We start from the raw sequence: 24,731 nt of genomic DNA, 5'->3' as shown, positions 1-24,731 counted from the left end.
AACAGGAACTATAGATTTGGTTTTAGCAATTCAGTGAAAAAGGAAACCCTGTATTGACCTAACAAAAGGACAACGATCTCAGAGTTTTGGTTCTTCACAGCTTAATGGAGCTAAATAATTTCACTGGAAAGAAAATCAACCAGAGAGAGGGGTAAAATGGCAGTCAGCCACAAGCAAGTAGCTACGAGACAGCTGAAAATACAATAGAAAAGAGCAGTTTTGTGTCCTACCAGAAGCCCAGCTCCAGTCTATAGGGGCACCAGGGAGAATCAAGAATTGTGGAAAGTCCTGCTTAGGTTAAAAATAGCCCAAACAAAGAATCCTTGTAGGTTTGGCAGCTTCTAGCTTTCAAGCATTCATGACTACAGAGCAACAACTATGAAGCATATCTACAAGCTTTATACAAAAATCTGTCTTGTTATTTCTACAAGTTCCCTTTATATCAGGAATGATATATGATATATAATCAATCAGGGCTCATTAAGGTCACCCTAGACCCCAGCAAGTTCCATTGTGATTAACCAAACCCAAAAGAGGCACCATCTGCTAATAGCCAATAATAAATATAGTTTAAAAATGCAAAGTACTCCCTTACTCAGACTTCAAGGACAATCTATTGTATATGGCCTCTCCTACCAAACCCCTCATCCTGGGACTGTAACATCATGACAGTGATGGTCTTTATTATTCAACTTTATTTCTTACCTGTGAGGCCCACACGTATTTTATCACTTAGATACTTGGAACTTTTTGTATAAGAATTCCCAAGTCATGCCCCTTTCTCTTCATGTTGATATTCAGCACCTCCTCACATCCCTGCTCCTGCTTGGGTGCAACTATGTAGGTCTTATGAGCACAATTAACTTGTTTTAGCCTGCTTGTCTCTTCTCTTGTGGTATCTATTAGGACCATAGGTCTTCCTTCTTTCTCTCACTGCCCCATCCTCACCCATCACTCTTAAACATAACCAACTCTATATCATTCCAATCAAAATCATTTTTACTTTTGAGAGTGAAGAACATATCCTGCATGTTACAGAACAAATAACTCATTAAATATAAGCATGTGGAAAGAAAGAAAGAAAGAAAGAAAGAAAGAAAGAAAGAAAGAAAGAAAGAGAAAGAAAGAAGAAAGAAAGAAGAAAGAAAGAAAGAAAGAAAGAAAGAAAGAAAGAAGAAAGAAAGAAAGAAAGAGAAAGAAAGAAATTATTTTTTCTTTTTTTTTGAGACGGAGTCTCGCTCTATTGCCAGGCTGGAGTGCAGTAGCACGATGTAGGCTCACTGCAACCTCTGCCTCCTGGGTTCAAGTGATTCTTCTGCCTCAGCCTCCTGAGTAGCTGGGACTACACGTGCACGTTACTATGCCCAGCTAACTTTTGTATTATTAGTAGGGACACAATTTCACCATGTTGGCCAGGATGGTCTCGATCTCCTGACCTTGTGACCCACTCACTTGGCCCCCCAAAGTGCTGAGATTACAGGCGTGAGCCACCATGCCTGGCTGAAATATATTCTTTTATGAATTCTGGGTGTATCTAATTCACCTAAACTTCATATAGTTTCTTGTAGATCATTTACTACTAAAACATGGAGAAGCTGTGTTCAGTGTCTCAATTATGGCCTTATTTAGATTTTTTCTCTATTTCAGAGACTGAGCACAAGCCTCCATTGTTTATAAGAAGAAGTATTATGAAAATACCTGTTGCAGAATATTTCAGCAAACCAAAGTCTCCTCCCAGGCCTAACACTCAGGAGAGTGGATCAGCAAAACCAGCGTCAACAAGGAGTATACAAGAATACAACCTCTGTCCCCAAAGAGCATTTTATCCTTCAACATATCGAAGGTAGAAGTTCTAGACTAAGTGAATTCTTTCCTGAATATGAGCTTCACATTTACATCACTGAATTATTTTTCAAATAAATAGTTTTGGTATTGAGGAATCAAGTGGTCCTCTTATGGTGGCACATGTAAATCTAAAAACATCTGTATATAATGCTACAAATAAATATTACTGGAGATGATATTTCCATTTGTAGCTAATAAGATGTGTAAAAGAAGTATGTTTATTTACATACTATGTTTTCAGTCTTGCACTGTTAGTACCTGAGCATAAAGCCCTGATACTAGAAAAATAATCCATAATCAGAATTAGGCAGTTACAGTTTGACACCTACCCCAAACTCTGTTGGGGGGTGGGGAACAAAGAACAAAAAATAAAACACAAACACCACCACAAAATAAATAAATAAATACCAACAACAGAATTTTAACATGTGAGCTGATTTTTACCATCCAGTGTCTCACTGTTGTTGAACTATTATGAAAAATGCTCCCCTCCCCTTCAAAAAGAAAACATATACAAATTGTTTCTAACTCGTGAGCCAGAAAGAAGCTAGTTTTCAGTCAATGCTAATGGTGGACATTAACATTTCATAATACTGAAATTTTGTATTTTTAAAAGAAACCACTCTTGGGTCACAGATATCATTCTTTGAGTGTGCTGCTGCAGTCTATCTACCAATAAGCCAATCATTTATTTAGAATGTTTGCACTGATGTTCATCAGAGACACCATATGAATTCAGTGTGTGGTGTGTTCATGTGTATGCATGTCTATGTGTACATTAAATTTTAATAACATATTTACTGTGTGTCAGGAATCATTCTAAACACTTTAGATATAATAACTTACTTAATTTTCACAAAGACTGTTTGAGGTAACTACTCTTATTTTTCTCATTATTCAAAATAAGAAAGCTGAGGCACAGATTTGAACTCATTGTGATGGGATAAGCTGTAACAAATGCCATCATTCAAACACAATTATTTCTCACATAAATGTCCAAAGTGTGTGTTTCAAAGATGACTTTGCTTTACTTGGTGATTTAGAGGCCCAGGATCCTTCCATCTGGTGGCTGAACCAACACCTAGGGCTCCACTGTCAACCGTACCATGCTGGCAAAAGAAAATGAGAGTAAAGTATTAATTTGTTATTGCTGATGTAACAAATTATCACAAACTTAGTGACTTCATGCAACACAAATGTAATCTCGCATAATTCTGTAGGCAGAGGTCTGAAATGGATCTTAGTGGGCTAAAATTAAGGTGGGGCAAAACTGCATTCCTTTCCTAAGCTCTAGGGGACTATTTGTTTCCTTACCTGTTCCATTTTCTAGAGGCTATCTACACACCTTGGCTCTCTTCCAACTTCAAAGTCAGCAATGCCCAGTCAAGTTGTTCTTGTAACAAATCACTCTACTACTATCTCTTCTGCCTCCATCTTTTAATTTTGGACCTTTTTCATTGCATTGGGCCTGTTATCCAGCTTATTCAAGAAAATCTCCTTCATTTAAGGTCAGCTGATTAGCAATTTAATTCTACCTGCGACCTTAAATTCCCCCTTACCAGCTAACTTAACAAATTCAAAGGTTCTGGGAATTAGGATCTTTGAGGGGACACTATTATGCCTTCCACAAGGAGGATATATCTGCTTAAAGTTTTGGCCTTGAAATGGTAAACATCACTTCTAGTTATCTTCCATCATTGAGAATTAGTATAGCTGAAAGAGAAGCTGATTAAAAACTTGAGTAGGAATTATATTCCAACTACAGCTATGTTCTATGGCAAGATAAATTAGCTTCTGACACAAAGATTTCGTGACTGGCTCAAAGTATGGCTAGAATCTACGTGCTTAAGCACTAGGTGCTACTGATAAATATCAAGATTATGCTCAACTCATCAAATTAATAAAGTGCTCTCTTCCTTTTGTTATGAAGAAATTATAATAGCATTGACAATTCTTTTTCCTTATCATTTTTCTAAAATTCATCTATCAGACCACATAGTTTTTGTGTTTTGGGGGGTTGTAGCTCTTTGACAATTTTATTTCTCCTGTGGTAACTGGTCTATTTATATTTTTGGTATTTTTGGAGAGGAGGGTCAATTTTGGAAGTTTATATTTTCCTAGAAAATTATCCATTTCATCCAGGTTTCTACATTTCATAGAATTCAGAGATTTATCTCCTAATTCATCAAATTTATTCTGCAATTCTCATTTTTATGTATTTGTAATCTTTTTCTCGATTCAGTTAGCTAATGACTTCACATTTTGCTACCATTTTCAGAAAAACGATCTTGGATTTATTCTTATGTCCAACAATTTTCCTATTTTTGTATCTCTTTTCATTTCTTATTAAGTTCCACTTTTTATATCTTTAGGTTTATTATTGTTCTAACACCTTGGGTCAAATCTTCTTACTTTGTTTATATTCAGTCATTCTCTTATATTAGCATACATTTTTAAGGTGATTAATTTTTCTCTATTCACAGCTTTATCCAGATCTATAGATCTGATATGTAGTGTTTTATTGACTCTATTTTAAAAATATTATATAATTTCAGATTTGATTTCCTCTTTTATCTAATACGTTCTTAAGAAAAAAAAATTAAATGTAAGGCTTTCATCCCATCTCACCAAGTTTATTTTCCAGTTTAGTTTATTGTTATCAGAGAAGCTGCCTGTATTTTTACTTTGGAAATTTTTCCTTGTGGTCTAATATAGTTATTTTATGAATATTCCATGGACACTAGAATACAAGTTGGATTTTTTGTTTTCAGCCTACAAAATTTGGTATCACTATCTGTATTAGTAATTGTAGCATGTATATTTTCCATATATTCATCTTTTGTCTACTTGCATTCTAATAGGTTGAGAAGTATGAGTTAAAGACTCCTTATACTGATGTGTTGTTTCATGTAATTCCCAAAGGTTTCTCTCAATAAGTTTGAATACTATGTTACCTGATGCATAATCAAAATGATTAGATCTTTACTAAGGATTGCATTCTTGACCATTATAACATGTTCTTCTCCTTTTCCTTATTTGTAATGTGTTGAACTTTATCCAATGCTAACATCGTGACTTCTGTCTTCATTTTATTAGCCTGGTATGTCTTTTTCTACTTTTTATTTTCCAATATTGCTGAGTAGCTTTAAATACAGCATGTATTTCTTTTTTAAATCCAATTTGTGAGATTTTTAGACCATTTAAATTTGCTGATAGGACATACAGATTTTGTCATGTGATTGTGTTTTAAGTTAGCATTTTTTGTTGCTTTAGTAAGTGTTTCACTAAATGATCTGCAATTTCCTTGTTTTGTTTAGTGAGTGTTCATTTGGTAATTTAGAAAGTTTACATTTAAAAAATTATATCTAAGCCTGGCTTCCTCAGAAAGTAAAGCCTGAAACAAAAGCCTATATATTATTACTATTTTAGAGCAGGGAATGTCAAAAAGACTGAGAAACAAGGGAAATGAGGCAGAAAATGAGAAAGCTGAATCAAGCATTATCATTAGCTACTGCTTGACAACTGTTTGCTCAAATTGTAAGAGATGGAGTAAATGGAATAACATTTCAATTTTACACATAAAAACACTGAGACCTAACGAAGGTTGACTAACTCATCCAAAGTCCCACAATTAACAGTGGCAGTGGCAATGTTTACCCTTAGTCCAATTTCCTACTGTTTCCATTGATTCTGTCAATGACCACCTTTTGATTTTGTCACTGCTTCTCTTCTTCACATTATTATCACTATGTGTCTGGCAATGAGACAGGAAACTGTAGGCTAACTGGAATCAAAGTTTAATGACTACTATATGCCTTTGCTGCCCTTAATTCAAATCCCTGCCATTTTCTTTTCTTTCTTTTTTTAAATCTCATTTTATACCTGTTGTCTGTATACTTTCTCAGGGCTTGATAGACAATTCCTGCCTTTTATCTACATAATTTCTGTGACGTTTCCTGTGTATAAAGTGAAGTCATATGTCACTTTGCTTTATAACTGCCAGTCAATGGTGGATTTCATCGTTGTTAATTCATCTCCCAAAAGGCATTTATTCAGCAGAACTGCTTTCTTTTCTCATTTTTGGTTTTTCCATTCTGAGCATTTTCAAATGCTATAATGTCAACAGCACCAATCTATGGAGAATCAGAATGAAGAATGGTTCTTCTCTTAAGAATAAGCTTGCTTTATGATGACTATAAGTTATTAAAGAAGTTAAATGTGAGGAAATTCTATATTTCAGCAGACATATATTTTCTGATACATTTATTTAAGTATTTTACTTCCCTAATTTTATGTTCCAATACAAGTAACTTTAATATCTACTGAAGTTTTAACAAAAAAAGAACCTAAATATACCAACACAATGCTGAGAGAAAAGGATACATTAAAATGAGAAAAAAGCTTAATTTTTTTAAAATCAAATTTTAAAGTATCTCAGAAACTAGGTAATATTTGCCTTCTTGCCACCAACAGCCTAGATATGGGCCTGTAGTGGGTAGAATTGTGTACCCCAAAAGATAAGTCAAATCCTAACACCTGGTCCCTGTAAATGTGACCTTATTTGGAGACAGGGTCTTTGCAGATGTAGTCAAGATGAGGTCATATTGGATCATGGTGAACTCTAATCCAATGCTGGTCTCCTTATAAAAAGAGGGAAATTTGGACACTGATGTAAACATAGAAGACAGAGTAGAAGACCACTTGACAACAAAACTGAGATTGGAGTCAAGCCACTTTAGGCTAAGGAACAGCAAGGATTGCTGGCAACCACCAAAAGCCAGGAAGAGGCTAGGAAGTATTCTTTCCTAGGGCCTATGGAGGAAGCATGACCCTGGGACATCTTTATTCTGGACGTTTAGTCTCTGAAACTGTTAAGAGAATAAATTCCTGTTGTTTAAAGCCACCCAGTTTATAGTAATTTGTTATAGCACATATAGGAAACTAATACAGGGCTTTTTATAATTAACAAAAATTAAACTTTTATTTGGAATGCTTTTTTCCCACCTTTCATAATTAAACAGTGCCCTATTCTATACAAAATAATTTAAGTAAAAGGTATAATATTTCATGCTGATAAAGCACATTTACTCAGAAAAACATGAACCTTTGAAAAATGTAACTTAAGACATAAGCTTTGTTATTTTAGAATTGTAGGGCTTGTCTTTACTTACATATATTGCCTACAGACCTTACCTTAAAACAGGTAACTATAATAGATTACTAAGAAGAAAGTAACAAAAATAGACAGTAAATATCAATACTAAATCCAATAAATTTTCTATTGTGTGTATATATGTTAGTATGTAACATATATAGTATAAGTTAAGCACTTTTTAAATATATAAATATAAATATAACTTTTGTATATTAAAAAGAAGACAAAAGAATAGAAACTAGTTTTACCCAAACTCAATGAAGGCTACTGAAATCCTTTAGCTGTGACAGAGACCAATCACTTTACCTTACACATTTAACTGCATCTACAATTACCTGTAGGAAACTAAAACAGCTCCCTTTTACACTATTCTTTCTTGCCAGCATTCCCATACAAATGTTTAGCTAAGGATTTTTGTACTTAATAAAATTCAAATTGCTCTTAGTGTGTTCAACACAACCATTCACAAGTAATACAGATATATGGCAAATGGCAAATCAATCATATTATGATCAATTAATAACTGAGAACCATACATGATCAGGACAGATACAAATATATTTACATGCATATTTTCACATGTGTATGTCATTTTTAGAAGCATACATTAGTATGAATATTTTCATATTAGAAGAGGCAGATGTACATATAAACTTTATTCATCTTAAAAGCCAACAAATTTTTTTTTTTTAAATATGAAAGAAAAACACAGCTGCAAAGAACTGTTTCATTTTAAATGCAGGTAAAGGCAAAATTGATCTTTTAATAGCAACAGCATTATAAAATAATTTAGTCTGCAAAATTCAATTTTATAATTGAAGTAACTTATCACCACTGTAAGAGCTAAACAAATGAATTAAAGAGATTCTCAACTCTTCAGTAAGTACTTCAGAACCACAAAAAGGCATCACAAAGAAGGAATAGATATACACTCCACAGTCCAAAAGAAATAAATTATTATGTCCATCATACTGCTACTTCTTCCTAAAATTACTACATTTCTTTCAAATAACTAAGTTAAACATAAAAGCTGCAAATAGAGGGTAACCTGCCATACACAACATTCTGATAGATTAACAGTATATTTATGAATATGTGCCCTCACAGATATGTATGTAGACAATGGATCATAAAGATGTTGACAGGACTATAAAAAAATAAAACTGAAAGGTCAGAAGGTACATTCTAAAGAATATAAAATGAAAGAAAATGAAAATATACTAATAAAATAAAATTATCTAGAAACTACTATTTGAGGCTTTAAAAACAAAAACAAAAAACCACATACATATTTAAATCTTCTTATGCAAAATCAAAAAATATTTTCTTACAAAGTTTAACAGGCTTTTTTATTATCATTTAGCTCCAAAAAAAAAAAAAAGTTTTAAAATTCACAAGAGAAATAAGAGAAAATAAAATTTTCTTCCAATTTCAATATTCTATATAATACCTCACCTTCTCCTAATTTTTCCTTAAACTAAAAGGAAACCAGGTAGTATTAGTGTGGTAGAGAGTTGACTGTAGATTCAGCGTGATTTTCCTTATCCTGCTTTTCTTCATGTGGTGAATCTGGTTCATTTCTGCTATATTCCTCCTCACTGGAATCACTGTCGGATCCACCTTCCTCCACCCTGACAGACTGCTTGTCATGAGAAGAACTTTCACAGGCTTTGTCTGTGGGAACAGCTCCTTTCCGCTGGGGCAAGATAGTAAAAAATGCTTCTTGCCAGTCTCTTGTTTCCAGGTATTCCAGAATAATCTCAAACACTGCAATAAAGACAAACTCCATACATTTTTTAGCCAAGTTCATCACAATGCTGCATGCTATCTTTTAAAATACATTGCTTTTGTATTAAGGCTCTTATTTTGTCCTAACAACTACTTTGTTCTTATCTCTTCTTTCTATTGTCTGTCAAGGCCAATTTGCCCCAAGGTATTCCAGCCCAGTTACCTATCTAGCTTTTTCTCAGTTCAGTTCTTAAGCACTCAGAAATTTACCAGTATCTCATGTCAATTATAATCAATAAAGACCTTTTCAGTTTCTCTCCTACTGCTTTTTGGCCTCTTCACATCTTTATCCTTTACAACCTGGTTAGCATTCATTTAACTTTCTTCATGTTTCCTATAAAGAGCCATTGACACTATGAGCTCCTTGCCTGCTTTTTTTCCTTTCTCTTTCTTTTTTTATGCATTGGCTGTAGTAAAGAATATCAATATTGTCTCTGGGGTACTCTTACTTCAGCATACTGCTGAAGGGCTAACTTGAATTACTTGGTGGAAAATGTAATTTCTACAATATATCAAAGGTTTTAGATGCAATTCCTTTGTTGAATCCATAATTTCGTTTATATAACTCCCTAGAACCTGCTATAAAGAAAGTATTTAGTGTACAAAAATCGTTTAATAAGTAGTTGTGTATTGACTTAAAGAATTTTTTAAAGCAAAGTCTAGGCGAAGACAGGTACACAAATGTCTATTTCAATGTTATTTGCAACAGTAAAAAGAAAAAAACACAATTCAACCATGGGAGAATGGTTAAATTATTGTATATTAAAATGATGACCATTTTTTAAAGAAATAAATAAGTAACTTATTTATTTATTTATTTATTTATTTGAGACAGGGTCTCACTCTGTTGCCCAAGCTGTAGTGCAGTGGCACAATCATGGCTCACTGCAGCCTCAACCTCCTGAGCTCAGGTGATCCTCCATCTCAGCCTCCTGAAGAGCTGGGACTACAAGCGCTCTACATCATGCCCAGCTAATTTTTGTATTTTTTGTAAAGATAAAGTTTCACCATGTAGCCTAGGCTGTTTTCAAACTCCTAGGCTTAAGCAATCAGCCTGCCTGGGTCTCCGAAAGTGCTAGGGTTACAGGCCTGAGCCACCGTGCCTGGCCACCATTAACGATCATTCAACGACATGAACAAAGAAAGTGATAAAGGAGAGAAAATATCCCAGATTTACAACATTGTATGTAATATAGTAAAAATCTAATTATGTAATAAATAATAATAAATAAAATTATGCAATAAATAATAAATGTAATATGTAATAAATAATAATATATTATTATTCCTCTGCATAGAAAAAGAACTAGAAGTCAACACCAAAAAGTTAACACCAAATATCTCTGTATTAAGATACAGCTAATTTTTGAATACTTTTATACATTTTCAAAATTTTCTAATACATCTTATTTCTGTTAAACAAATTATAAATGATTACTTTTTACAATTTTGTCTCCAGCAAGGTGTAATACTTCCTACCTGTTCAAATACTAAATGTAATATATTCTTTCTCACAATGTTCGCTCAGGTATTTTTTCAGTTTATCCCTTACAGCTTACCATGATTAACCGCCAAAACTTTTCGACTATTCATCTTCACAAAATTTCCAAGTGGGAGCTGTGCATGATTGATTCCATAATCTGATGCTTGTTTATATGTGACTCCCTAAAACAAAGATACTATGACTTCAACAAGAACATTATTTTAAGGCTCTGTAACAGTATACATAATTTTTAGAAAAGATTTATAGTTTAGAGAATGTATAGTTCAGAGAATATTATCTGAAGGGGGGATGTGTGTGTTTTACTGCTCATTTGGAATCATTTTCTTGAAAATAAGTATAGTCAATGTTTAGAGCATTTGTTTTAACCTCCTCAAGTCACAAATGAGGAAACCAAAAATATTATGTTTCCTGCCTAGTTACAAAGCTCCTCAGCAGCAGAACCGCAAGAAAATTTGGCCTACATGTCTCCTGACTCAAATATAATTTCCCCATTCTACCTGCCTTTATCTCAGTTTAAAATAAAGTCCTGCACTGCATAACAAAGTTTCAGGCAACAACAGATCTCATATACAGTGGTGGTCCCATGAGATTATAATGGAGTTGAAATATTCCTGTCACCTAGTGACTCTGGAGCTGTGGAACATCATACTGAAATGCATTACTTGTGTTTGTGGTGATGCTGGTAGAAACAAACCTTCTGCTAGTCACATAAAAGTATAGCACTATAATTATGTACAGTAAATAATGTTTGATAATAATAAATTATATTACCAGTTACGTATTTACTATACTTCTTATCATTAGAGTGTACTTCTCCTACTCTTAAAAAAAATAGTTACATATAAAACAGCCTCAGGCAGGTTCTTAGGAGGCATTCCGAAGAAGGCACTGTTACTATAGAAGATGACAGCTCCATGCATGTCATTACCCCTAAAGACCTTCCAGTGGACCAAGATGTAAAGGTAGACAACAGTGATATTGATGATCCTGACTCTATGTAGGCCTATGCTAATGTGTATGTTTGTGTCTTAGTTTTTAACAAAAGAGTTTAAAAAGTTAAAGAAAAAGAGAAAAAAAATTTAACTTAAAAAGTTAAAAAAAATTTAGAAAGAAGCTTATGGAATAAGGATATATGAAAGAAAATATTTTTGTACAGCTGTATAACATTTTAGACTAAATGCTATTACAAAAGAGTCTAAAAGTTTTAAAAATTAAGTTTATAAAGTTAAAAAAGTTACAGTAAGCTAAGGTTAATTCATTACTGAAGAAAAAAATTAGTGTAGTGTAAGTATACAATATTTATAAAGTCTACAGTAGTACACAGTAATATCTAGGTCTTCACATTTATTTGCCACTCCCTTACTGACTCACCTAGAGCAACTTGCAGTCCTGCAAGCACCACTCGTGGTAAGTGCCCCTATACAGGTATACATGAATTTTAAACATCTTTTATAATGTCTATGTTTAAATATGTTTAGAAACACAAAGACCATTATGTTACAACTGTCTACACTGTCTACAGTAACATTCTGTATAGGTTTGTAGCCTAGGAGCAATAGGCTATGCCATGCAGCCTATGTATAACAGGCTACACAGTCTAGGTTTCTGTAAGTACACTCTATAATGTTCATATCACTTAATGGTGCAATTCTCAGAACATATGCCCATCGTTAAGCAGCCTATGACTGTATTTAAACTGAATTCAATTATGTAACACTACTTTATACAAACGGCACAAATTAAATGAAAACTTGAATTGAGAAATTTTAAATAACTGTTTTATTTTTCCCTTTCTGTAAATTAAAAAATGCTGAATATGAATTTTATCTCTTGTCAAAATTAAAATCCTTGAAGCCTATGTCTAACCAGAACTGAAATGGTCAAAAAACAGAGTATAGGAGAAAGAGAAGCTCAATTTCTCAACTGATGGTTTACATATTTGGTGGGGAGGGGGGCAAATAATTAATAATAGATTGAAGTAGGTGCTTTTGAAAACAAAAACTGTTTTAGTTCAAAGAAACAAACATGAAAAAATATGTGGTTCTATATAAATAACAAAATAGAATTTTTCCACTAAGAAAAAAATTAAAAGGCTAAAGATCATCTGATAAAATTCCCTATGATGCAACAGAGCTGCAGCTGTCCATTGGTAGCCATGTGTGATTACTTAAATTGATTACAATTTACAAAATTCAGTTCTTCAGTATGTGTGTACAAATGTGTATAGTATGACTGAAGAACTGAATTTTGTAAATTGTAATCAATTTAAATTTAAGTAGTCACACATGGTTACCAATTGGACAGCTATAGCTCTATTGCCACAGAGCTAACATACTGGACAAGCAGATACGAAGAATTCTGCATGCTGCAACATTGCCAGTGAAGTATAAAATGACATTTTCTTTTAGAAAGTGCATTTCTATAATTTTTCATCCAAATAAAGGTATGGACTGGAGGAAAGAAAAGTACAAATGTAAGAGAATAGAAAAAACATCTCATGAAAATATATTTTAAAACTAGTTTAAATTCCAGTGGCTTAGCAATTGATTGCAGCAGTATCTTCTATCAATAAAGTGTAGTGTAGCATGTGGACTCCAGAGCAATCTGCCTGGTTTCAAACAGCTGCCTTGTCACCTAGTGCTACTGATTTTAGACTTAATTTCTCTGTGCTGTGAATTTCTTACCTGTGGAATGTAGATGATAGTAGCACTAAACTCACTGGGTTGTAATGAAGATTAAGTAAGCTAATATATGTGAAATACTTTGCTTAGATCAAAAGGTGACTGACATATAGTAGGCACTCAATAAAGATCAGCTATCATTAGTATTATTGTTACTTTCAGGAAATGTTGAAATAGCAATTTTAAGTAGCAAAGGCCAAAATAAAAATTTAATAGTACCTTGCAATGGTTGTGATCTACTAATCCTCCAATCACATAGGCCTTTGATTCATCTAATTCCTTCAGTATATTAGGTGAATCTGATGTAAGATAAATCAGGTCTTCTTTTTTTATGAGTTCACTATAGTGCTCTGGTTTGATATGGATATCCTTTAAGACACAGAGGAAAGACGTTACTAATTAACAGTGTCTTGTGAATATTGTCTACAAATTATTATTCTCTTTTCCCAAAACAAATCCATCCAAAAACATGTCAAATGAAGTTTAAAAGAATATTATCATTACAATGCATTATTTAGAATTTACTACATCAATTCCTTATCATCTCACATCTTGATCTTAAATAGCCTCTTAATTTTATTTCCTCATTGCTGGCCTGAGACCCCTCCAACCTACTTCCACACACTGATAGCAGGCTCACTTTCTAAAAACACGACTTTCAATGTTTTATCTTTTTCTGTGGAATATAATCTAAACTCTTTAATTTAATAATTCTTTCCTGAATACAGCACAAATCTACTTTTCCAACTTTATCTCAGTTCTAACAAAACAAATGCATTTTTACCACCACATACTTGCTCACATTGTTCTACAACCAAAGAATGCCTTCTCCAATTACTTCCTCTCCATCTACATGAATCATGAAAGGGAACAGCTTATAGATTTAATTAATTCCATATATCTGTTTTTACAAAGAGATACATATTTGAAAACTTCACCAAAACTGTCAGGTCACAGGTATAAAATTGAACAATAGCTGGCAGTCATGATTTTGCAAGCCACATTGATAAAAGAATATGTATCACCAGGCTCAGATGACATTTATACAATAATTTTTAATGAAACCAAGAGTGAAGCAAAAGAACTCTCTCCTAAAATGTATAATTAATAAATAGCTACTTTTCCGGAAAATGTTTTACTATAAATTTAACCTTTATACTTAATAAGGGCCCCAAGAGGAACCTGATTAATTAGAGACCAATGAAGCTCAAGTCTCTCTGGAAAGCTGATGGTATAAATGATAAATTTAACAGGTTGCAAAATAACTGAAAACATGACTCTTTTAATTTATGACACTACTTGGAAAAACAGGCACAAACAGGATTTGGTAAATACATTGTACTTAAAAACTTAAAAGCCTTTGAAAAGGTTTCATATCATAGGCTATTAACAAAATAAATGCCATCATTATAGAATTATTGAGTTTGAAAGGCAAAGTGTGTCACTGAGAGAACTGATTTTGAGAAAGAAAAAAGGTATAGGGATAACCCAGGACTTTTCTAAACAAGATCGAGTTCCTCAGGGAATGGTACCAAAGACAACCTATTTAGTCATCTTTACCAATGATTGAGAACAATTTGGTCCAACAGAAAAAAACTGTGAAGCCACATATGCAATTTTAAATATTCTAGTATCCACATTTTAAAAAGTGAAAATAGGTGAAATTAATTTTAACAATTTATTTTTTTAACACAGTGTACCCAAAATGTTACTATTTGAACATTTAATAAATGTTTTAAAAATTATTAGGATATATTCACATTCTTTTTCTCTCTTCCGTGGTACTGAGTCTTTGAAATCTAGTATGTATTTCCAATTCATAGCACATCTCAATTCACAATTCAGACTATCACATTTCAAGTTTTCAATAGTCACATGTGGTCAGTGGCCAGGACAGGGAAAGAAGAAACAGAATGCAGGCACACTTTCAAAATTTAGAGTGATTTCATTTTTATAGGTAACATATAATGTTTAGCTAGTATGCTATGGAGAAATGATATAAAGATCCTTAAACTTATTTCTTTTTAAAAATATGTTTTAAACGTTGATAGTAAAATAGGTAAAATTTAATGAGAGCAAATACAAACTACCAGATATCTTGCTCCTTTCTATAGCATCTCCAATTTGTAATCTCAGACTTAGGTTCAGCGATTGCGTCTGGAGATTGTTGTATTAAGTAGCATTATATACAATTTGGGTACAAAATAGAGATCTTTAGAAACACAAAAATACCTAGAATTATGTGAGAATTTATCTGTTTTAATTACCTTCCAGTTGACCCATCCTTTGTCATTTTCATCCATGTTCTTTTTCAGCTGGCCTCCATGGCTGGTCAAGTAAAACTGATAAAAGATTTGTAGGTATAGAAAGAAAGAACAAATATTCATTTAAGTCTAATATTTTATTTCTCTCATTTACTCATCTGACAATCTATGAAACACAAAATATATTTATTCTCATTGACCTAGAAAAAAAATTTGTGACATGCTTTGAGTATACAATAAACTGTGGTAGAAATGGCATGTTTTCTGTGTGTGTTTCATAACCCAGTAGCTGCAGTATCCCATTTTTCATCACAAGTAGTTATAACTTGCCCCTACCTTAATCATCACTTTCCTGCAAACTCCTTGCTTCCATGTCAAGTTCCTATTCTTCTTTTTTTCTGCCACCAGTTTTTTTTTTTAACCAAATGCAGTCTTCATAATTTTTCTTTGATTCTAAACCCTGACATCTATTTAAGTCTCAATCAAGGGTGAGAAAGGGTCTACTACAGATAAAATGGGAATATAAGGACTATCATATAAGTGTGATATGAAACTATAAAACAAAAAAAATGCAAAAGTATAAAGTTACTATCACTAGGGAAAAACAAAACATCTAACCAAAATATATTAAGAGTTCCTGGTTCTTAACATCAGTGAGCTAGTATTAATTTTTAGGTCACCTAGAATTCCAACAGAAAGATGTTATTCTTAACACTAGCCAAATAGTCTCCCACATCACTCCTTACCTCAGCTTAAAAAATACCTGTCTAAACTCTCAGTGACTCAAAAGAAAACAAAAAACCTTTAAGGAGACAAAACCTATACAATAGATACCACAGCATATATCAAGCAGTGGCAGCCACAGCTTTTGGCTCTGAGAAACTGGTATAAAAGGATATGTGTGTCCTATAATGAAGATATTCAATTACATGGCAATGAAAAGGTCCATTTGTATAAGACTGATGATTACTGGAAAGAGTGTGTCTAAGATAACATACTGAAAGATGTTTAAAATATTTTGCTTCATTTTTGTCAAAAAAAGAAAATATTTTTCAAATAGGCATTAAACAAGATTACCTGTAAGCCTCCTGCAAAGATTATAGGAATTATCTATGTCTTTAGCCATGAGAGATATAAAAGAAAACTAGAGTCTGCTTTAAAATCTTCAGACATACCTGCACAGGATGCAGTGCCCGTCGGTTTTCTGCATAACATCGTTGAATCTGCTTATGAAGTTTCTTAATGTCCTATTACAGAGTTCAATTTTTAAAGCAAAGTTATTAAAATTTTCTATGGCCATTCTGTGATCTTAAAGGAATGGAACACACAGAAGGAATAACTATATACATACAATTCTTCTTCTTAAATACAAATCCATTCTGATAAATATTATTTGATTCCTTACATACTAACAAAATTACTATAAGTTAATGCTCTATAAGTGACGCATTATTTTATATTTTGTATTTATTTAAAATGCTAATTCATGAAAACATCTACTCTCTTAAGAAACAACAATAAAACACTTTTAGAGCCATAATATTACTATTTTCATGTTTTACCAACACTGGTAAAACCCTACAGAGCTTTATGATTACAAAATGGCTAATTTAGTTCTGTCATCTAGACTATAAAGTGTGTGTTTCTCTCTCTTTCCTGTCTGCACACATACAGACACACACACACACACACACACACACACATAAATATACAAATTCATTATATCAATGAAATTTACTAGCTAATTTAACTTACGGGAAAGAAATTTGGAAAAACTCAAGATTCGTTTCAATGCATAAAGTTAAATAAAAGGGATATTACATATTAAAACAAGAATGATTCAACCTAATTCATATACAGGATTTTTCTAACAACAATTCATGATACCTTTAATACCATTAAGTCATCAAAACTACAGTCAATGATAAGGCGAAGGGTGCTATGAACCACATCTCTTCGAACACGTTTTCTGTCATTTCCATCTGAGTGTGATTCCACTTGACATTGTCGCTCCAATTTCTTCCTCTTGCGTTTTTCCTTCCGCTTTTGTCTAAAATTAGTTATTGAAATAACATTTTGTTATTGTGTATCCAGTTATTCACAAGACTCTTCTAAATAATTACTTTTAAAAACTATCAGGTTAAGCCACAGGAAACTGTCACTTCTGTGACCATTCAAAAATGGTCAAGTATTACCAGTTTTTTACAGTCCATCTAAAAGCTTCAGATAGAAAGGAAATGAGCTTCCAAAAATGATCTAAAGCTTTCTATTTAAATCCTAACTATACCTCCTCAATAGTTTCATTTGTTATTGGTATCATACTATCCATAAGAAAACCTTATAATTACTGACTTTGAGTTACCATGAATTTTACTTTCATCATTCACCTATATAATTTTTTTTGTTTCGTTGTTTTTTGTGTGTTTTTTTTTTTTTGAGACCGAGTTTCATTCTTGTTGCCCAAGCTGGAGCGCAATAGCAGGATCTTGGCTCACTGCAACCTACACCTCCCCTAATTCAAGCAATTCTCCTACCTCAGCCTCCCGGGCAGCTAGGTGGTAAAGAAAAAAAGCAAAATAAAATTGTTCATTAAAAAAAATTACATACTTTTTCTCTAATTTACACTAACTACAGTTTATTTTCCTTTCATAAATTTTGGTGTTTATTACAGTAACAAATTTAGCCTAACTGCTTTCACCAAAACCTACAATGGTTCTTTTGGCAAAATCAATGGTAGGCCAAAACTTGATCTTTCTGAGTTGGCTGTTTTTATTCCATAACTAGCACATGGATACTAATTACATCCCTTATATAAGACAGTTGTTTCAAAAATTGTGCACTACTCATAATATACATTGTTAACTTCAATTTTTTTCTCTTGCATTTTTCTTTCCATTTTTGTCTAAAATTAGTAATTGAATTTTAAGTAACACAATTACACTTAATATGCCAAAGACCTATGCAAGGTCTAACGTTTCATATTTCTAAATAAAAAGAGAGCATATACATTTTGAAACACATACTTGCGGAGTTCCCGTTGTTCTTCCCATTGTTTCTGTTTTATTAGTTTTTTCATTTGCCTTTTAGATATTGGCTCAGACCTTTCACCTAATCTTGACTTCTGGCTCTCCTCTTGATCTTCATTTAAGCCTTGCTTTTTGTCAATGTTAGAAGTTTCAATACATGCTGGCAACATTTCAGATGACATTATTTGGTACCTATGAAAAACAACTTTTGACATGAACAGATAATTGACAAACACAAAAAAGTTAAAAAACTAAAATAATATGATTAAAGTTAAACCATATAATAATGGAAATAAAAATTCAGACAATTAAATGCCATTTATTTATAAATATCATTTAAATACCATTTAATATCAATTAGGTATCACTCATCAGCAATGCTAGCAAAGGTCTGAAGAAATGGGGTGTTCCATATACTATTGGTTAAATTTCTGCAAATAAATTAGAAATGCACGCAAAAATGTATACAAGAATAGAGGCAATACAGTGTTATTTTTAACAGTGAAAAGTTAGAAACCTCTTGAATGTCCATGAAAGAAAACTAAACAATTACAGTTAATCTGTAACACAGGCAAGGAATATGAAGAAGCCAGTAAAACTTATATATCCCAAATTATTTAATGATAAGGGGAAATGGGTATACGTTAAACAAAATCAAAGAAAAAAACATATACATTATGACCAACTTTTTTAAAAAAAGTATACACACAAACATGTTTAATTCTTACCTGTGGTTTTACATATTTTCTAAAGTTTATGTAATGAAAATTATTGTTTTTAAGAAAAGAAAAAATATTTTAAAGAAAGATAAAAAGCATCTTTTCTATAGTCTTTAATGCTGTAGAATGAGGGAAATTACAAAATGAAAAAACTGATTTTTAAAAATGAAATCAATAACCAGGAAAAAATTCACTTGATACAAATTAAAAACAGGGCAATCTGAAAATGACTTAAAAGTAAATTTGGCTGAGATATTTCAGAGAGGTCATAAGGGAATAAGAACTATAAAAACAAAACAGAAAATTGTGATACAAAAGCAGCCTTTCCTAAAAAGCAAAACAAGAATCCATGAAAAATAACAATTTGAAAACCAGGAAATGAAGACATAAAAAGTTCAAAAGAAGAGACAAACTCCAGATTATCTGGAGTGCCAAGGGGTAACGACGATTTAGAAGATATCCTGACAATCTGACTCAGTATGCGGAAAAAAACAGAACAGAAAAATAATATGGAGGATCAGTTAAGACTTCAATAACAGAATGAGAGGAACACAGGGAAAAAGGTAATTAGAGATAAACATATATATAGCCTTGAATGCATTCATTACTTTTTTTTAAAAGCTAGAAAGTAAGGTAAGCATTCAATTTAAGGAACTAGAGGTGGGGAAACTGAATAAGCTTAAAAAGACTAGAAGGAAAAAATTTTAAAAAATATATTTTGATCCGCAGGCTCACTTTTATTTTACTTTCTTTCAATACACAATACATTAAATAAAATTCAGCAATACAGGTATCTAAAACAATACCTGTTGGAGGAAATTTAAAAGCACAATTAAAATTCATAGAAAACAATTGCTCTCTTCATGAAATAATAATTAATATTCCAAGAGAGTACATTTCCATTTATCAGTAGTATCATTTTCAGTTAGTTCTCTATTTATTTCAAAAACTGGACGTGTTGATTAGCTCTATGTGAAGATTTTTTTTTTCTTTTTTTTTTCTTGCTCTATGGCCAGGCTGGAGTGCAGTGGGGCGATCTCAGGTCAGTGCAACCTCCGCCTCTTGGGTTCAACTGCCTCCGCCTCCTGAGTAGCTGGTATTACAGGCACAACCCACTATGCCCAGCTAATTTTTGTATTTTTCGTAGAGAAAAGTTTCACCATGTTGGTCACGCTGAGCTCTAACTCCTGACCTCGTGATCCCACGGCCTTGGCCTCCCAGAGTGCTGGGATTACAGGTGTGAGCCACTGCCCCGGCCTAAGTGAAGATTTTTTAAAAAGCAATGTAACGTTTTACAGCTCATGTACACCAGGGGGAGCATTTGCCTTTTCTATCTAAGAAGTCTTAAGTTTTATTTGACCTGTCATAGCATTGTAATGTTTCAGTCTCTCAAATACAAGGAAAAGTCATAGGCTGGCCAACATCATCATCATCTTTTTTTAAACTATTCATAATTAAGAAAATGCACTGTAATAGGTTTTTAGATTTTAAATAAGCTACGTGCATTGAGACAATGGAATGCAATGAAAATGATGCTAGCTTGATATCTTATACATTATTCCTTATAGTACACAAATATATCTACTAACTCACACTGTCTACATTATACAATAAATATAATGTATATCTACACTGCACTATGTACTAACATGTTCAGATTACCTGTTAAGCAAAACATAGCACTTTATTAGGTATACTTGCTTTCTAATTGTTTTAGTTTGGGCAATAATTTGTAAAATTCTATAGTAGAATTTTGCATTCCTTTCTTACATGCAGTGATGCTCACAGTACATTTTTATTCATTCAACCAAGTTCACCAAATGTTCGAGAACGTATTTTATATCAACTATAAAAATATTTGTGTGAGGCCGGGCGCAGTGGTTCAAGCCTATATTCCTAGCATTTTGGGAGGCTGAGGTGGGCAGATGGTCTGAGGTCAGGCGCTCGAGACCAGGCTGACAAACATGGCAAAACCCTGTCTACTAAAAATACAAAAATTAGCCAGGTGTGGTGGTGGACGCCTCTAATCCCAGCTACTTGGGAGGCTGAGGCAGAAGAACCGCTTGAACCTAGGAGGCGGAGGTTGCAGTGTGACAAGATCGCACCCACTGCACTCCAGCTTGGGTGACAGATCAAGACTCCATCTCCCAAAAAAAAAAAAATATATATATATATATATATATATATACAATTTCACACAAATATATGTATATATGTGTGAAATTTCACTTAGCATAAAATTTTTAAAATCACTGGGGTTCATTTGCAGATACGGGTTATCAGGTGGGCTTACAAACTATCTCAATCTTCCTTGTATTTCCGTATCTTACCACAGCTTAAGGCAAGGAGGATACATCCTAAATCAATGAAGACTAAAAGAAAAAAAAGTTTTTAAAAACTGCATAAGTTTTGAATTGGGATAAACAATCGTGGTAATTTATGACAGTCTCCCTTCCGGAAAAATCTGAACGAACGTGGGAATAATGCAGAATGAAATTAATGACTTGATAGTGACACTTTTTTTTTTTTTGAGATGGAGTTTCGCTTTGTTGACCAGCTTGGAGTGCAATGGCGCAATCTCGGCTCATTGCAACCTCCCCCTCCCTGGTTCAAGCAATTCTGCTTCAGCCTCTCAAGTAGCTGGGATTACAGGCATTCGCCACCACGCCCGTCTAATTTTGCATTTTTACTAAAGACAGAGTTTCACCCTGTTGGTCAAGCTGGTCTCGAACTCCTGACCTCAGGTGATCCATCCGCCTTGGCCTCCCAAAGTGTCGGAATTACCGGCCTGAGCCACCGCGCCTGGCCAGTAATGCCCTTTTTAAAGACCTGCTGGCTAAACGTGGAGCAGCGAAAAGCCCTTTGTTAACTTCAGTTGTCAAGCCTTTTGGGCAGAGGAGATTCTTTCAGAAAATGACAAGTAACTTGTCTTTATATCTCTAGAAAAATCCCCAAATTGAATATATGTCAGTGAAATCAAGTAACACTTCGATCTTTTCACGGCACCTGCAGCAACTTCCCCTCAGGCTCTCTACATTTCAGAGGGTTCAGCCACGTCACCCCTCCCAGGAAAAACGAGGTAAGACAGCTTTGTAAAGCCTACGGTGTCTAGCCACGAAGTGGCAGGGCCAAAACACGCTTTCCGGCCCTTTAGAGTATAGATTTCCCTCTCATTCTTTGCAAACTCACTTTTCACATACTACGGGCCAACGGCAACCCCAAAACACACGCCGACTGAAAGGGCCCCACCGTGTGGGCGGAGCGTCGCCCACAGTCTTCTAGGCTTCCCGCCAGCGAACGCACTCCAGAGGCGGGATTAAGCTGCCGCTGGCGAACCAGAGAGCAGCTGAGTAGGCCGCGGGGGGCGCCTATCATCAACGTCATTTCCTTCAGCACCAGCACCGCAGGCAACCACTTCCATACCACCGCTCCACTCTCCCCCGGAAGCCCTTGTTGCTAGTCGAAGGCTGCATAGCACGCCCAGGTTAGCGCCCGAACAATACCAAAGTGAGGGCGAGCGCCATCCAGTGCCAGGACACTTACCGATATGAAGAGTTTACAGGGAAGTGAAAGCTAAGAAAAAAAGCCTTCCTGGATTGGCCTGGTTACCGCTCCTGCTTCCTTCCACAGAAACTTCAATTCCCAGAGGCAGGGGCGGTAGTTACACAGTGGAGGCTACGGCGGGTGCGTCTTACGTTATCTAACTGCGCCAATTTAGAACCCGCAATGGGAGAAAGGGGAGGGGTTTAAGCGGGGCGGGGTCCGGAGTTAGGGTTTTGGGAGTGTGATGTAGTTAGTTACAGTGACGTCTGTTTTTTCCAGTTCAAGAAGTTAAGTGTGTACCTGCACACGTGCATTCATTCATATATTCTTGTGGTGATTGGGTGGAGGAATTAAGATAGTCCCACTGTTAAAAATGCAAAACATCAAAGAAAGGCTCATAATTTTTCTGTGTTGAAAATGAGAGAAAAACATCTCTTGCCTAAATTATTTTTAATTTATACAGAAAATTACCATATCACATGATTTTACATAAGTGGAAAATTAAATTCAAAAAGTGAGTCAGATTCACAATAAAATGCATTTAAATTTAGAATCTGTAAGCCTTTTTTATGGCTCAAGTAAAATAGCCATAGCTTTACTCTTTATTCATTCCTTTAACTATTTTTCTTATGCTGTTTTGCAAAACATCAGATGACATTTCATTGTTTATAATATTTGACCTTATATAATCTTTTTTCTATATATAGACTCTGTCAACAGAGAGAAGTGAAACACAATCCCATAGATTGTCATTTTCTATTTAGCTTTTTTCCCTCTTCTTCTAATAGGTAATTATTGCAGAATTTGAAGATGAGAATGAGGTTTGCATCTTTGAATAGAAGACTGGCTTCTCAGTATAGAAAGAATTTTAAAGTAAATTATCCTTGATGCTTGAAGATATTTGAACATGTTTAAATGCTTCAATGAATAGAAAATTAAATTCAGAGTTTGAGGTTCTCTAAAAGAGCTGAAATGTCTTTGTCTTTAGTTACAAAGCTAGAGTCATTCTCACCATAAGCCTTTAAATTTTACTTGAAACACTGTGTCAGATATAACACTGTTCTGAGTCCCTCTTTGTTTCTTCCTCATCTCAAACCTAAAAGATCTTTCTTAACTGAGCCCTAGCAAAAAAGTCTGGATCTACTTCTGATCTGTTAGTAGGGCATCTTTTTTCAGCTGCCTCCATATCAGGGCAAAGAGTAGCTGAGGGAGGATTAGTAATTGGATATGTAGCCCTTCACATGTAGGTCATTAAATTCAGGCTGGCAAAGTGATGTACCAAATCTTTCCACAGCTGTTCAGTTGCTCCTATGGGATCTGTTTTATAAATAATAATACATTTTTTTCAGAGTTAATACATGGCATCCTTAGATAGTTTAAGCCAAGTTTTAAAGCAAAAAACAAAAACAAAAAAAACCTTTATATTTTAGTAAAGAAGCCAATACATTCATTTTCTTTTGTCCTAAACATTTAACTTTGTAGTCATTTGGTGCAAAATCTAAAATGACTCTAGTGTCAGTCCAAAGAAGTCAATTTGACAAAAAAATGAAACATGGAAAGTTTAAGAAGGTGAAATCATATGAAACAGAATTTTCATTGATTTGTAAAATTCATGTGTTTATTTGACACATTTATCAAGTTCTATGCTTTTCGTCGTCATAATGGTGATACAGAAATGACTAAATCATGCTCTGTGTCCTCAAGAAATCCCTAATCTAGTAGGGGAGCCAGCAGTAAATAAAAAGCATATAACATGTACTTGAGATGCTTGTACTTTGAAAGAAACAACTAATTGCTCCTTGAGGCACAGGACATAGTTTTGGAGATTGAATAATTTTGTTTCATCTTGGAAAGTAAGTAGGAGTTTTACAGGTGTCTCAAAGTAAAAAAGTTTAGGATATTGGGAACAGTGAAAGCAGAGACCTGAGCATGTCATAGATTTGCAGATGACTGAAAAGCTGTGGATAGGATGAGGCAGAAGGAGGAGACAGTGACCCTGGAGGGTTTCTCTAACTTGGAAAACTGTAGGAATACTATAATATTAACTGGGTTATTTAGGGAATACTGGAGGAAAAATAGGTTTTGAAAAAATAGTTTGATTTTTAAAATGTGGATTCTGGGGAGTCTGCAGGACATCTGAGTAGAAACAGATGCTCATTCTTAAAAAGAATGAGTGCATACTTGTAGTTTAAGACAATTTAAGAGG

At 33.9% G+C, this 24,731-nt stretch overlaps 3 protein-coding genes across 8 annotated transcripts in view; 2 read left to right on the top strand and 1 right to left on the bottom strand.

Annotated features, from left to right (window-relative positions):
• C3H4orf17 (chromosome 3 C4orf17 homolog) overlaps positions 1-1,847 on the top strand; it is a 37,080-nt gene extending 35,233 nt beyond the window's left edge. Inside the window, exon 10 of the mRNA XM_035293261.3 lies at positions 1,648-1,847. Within this exon, the coding sequence (XP_035149152.1) occupies positions 1,648-1,847 (200 nt within the window). The remainder of the gene's footprint in view (positions 1-1,647) is intronic.
• TRMT10A (tRNA methyltransferase 10A) lies at positions 982-22,670 on the bottom strand. 6 transcript variants are annotated; one of them, XM_078366777.1, is made up of 9 exons: positions 22,526-22,670; positions 18,261-18,455; positions 17,125-17,287; positions 16,413-16,484; positions 15,241-15,315; positions 13,193-13,342; positions 10,348-10,453; positions 8,456-8,767; positions 982-2,954 (listed from the first exon to the last, which is right to left on the bottom strand). In XM_078366777.1, the coding sequence occupies exons 2-8, from the start codon at positions 18,443-18,445 to the stop codon at positions 8,499-8,501; spliced, it is 1,020 nt and encodes a 339-aa protein (XP_078222903.1). In that variant the 5' UTR covers positions 18,446-18,455; positions 22,526-22,670; the 3' UTR covers positions 982-2,954; positions 8,456-8,498. The 6 variants fall into 6 exon arrangements, with proteins under 6 accessions (XP_078222903.1, XP_054109098.2, XP_035149155.2 ...); XM_054253123.2 differs by lacking the exon at positions 982-2,954 and adding an exon at positions 5,842-5,978; XM_035293264.3 differs by lacking the exon at positions 982-2,954 and having other exon boundaries at positions 6,096-8,767; positions 18,261-18,468.
• MTTP (microsomal triglyceride transfer protein) overlaps positions 22,377-24,731 on the top strand; it is a 57,352-nt gene continuing 54,997 nt past the window's right edge. Inside the window, exon 1 of the mRNA XM_078366775.1 lies at positions 22,377-22,666. The gene's annotated coding sequence lies outside the window, so the exon portion shown is untranslated. The remainder of the gene's footprint in view (positions 22,667-24,731) is intronic.

This window comes from Callithrix jacchus, chromosome 3 (genome assembly GCF_049354715.1).
Source record: "Callithrix jacchus isolate 240 chromosome 3, calJac240_pri, whole genome shotgun sequence".
NCBI classification, from domain to species: domain Eukaryota; kingdom Metazoa; phylum Chordata; class Mammalia; order Primates; family Cebidae; genus Callithrix; species Callithrix jacchus.
The sequence above is the reverse complement of the archived record's forward strand: the minus strand, read 5'-3'. Positions and strand labels throughout refer to the sequence as shown.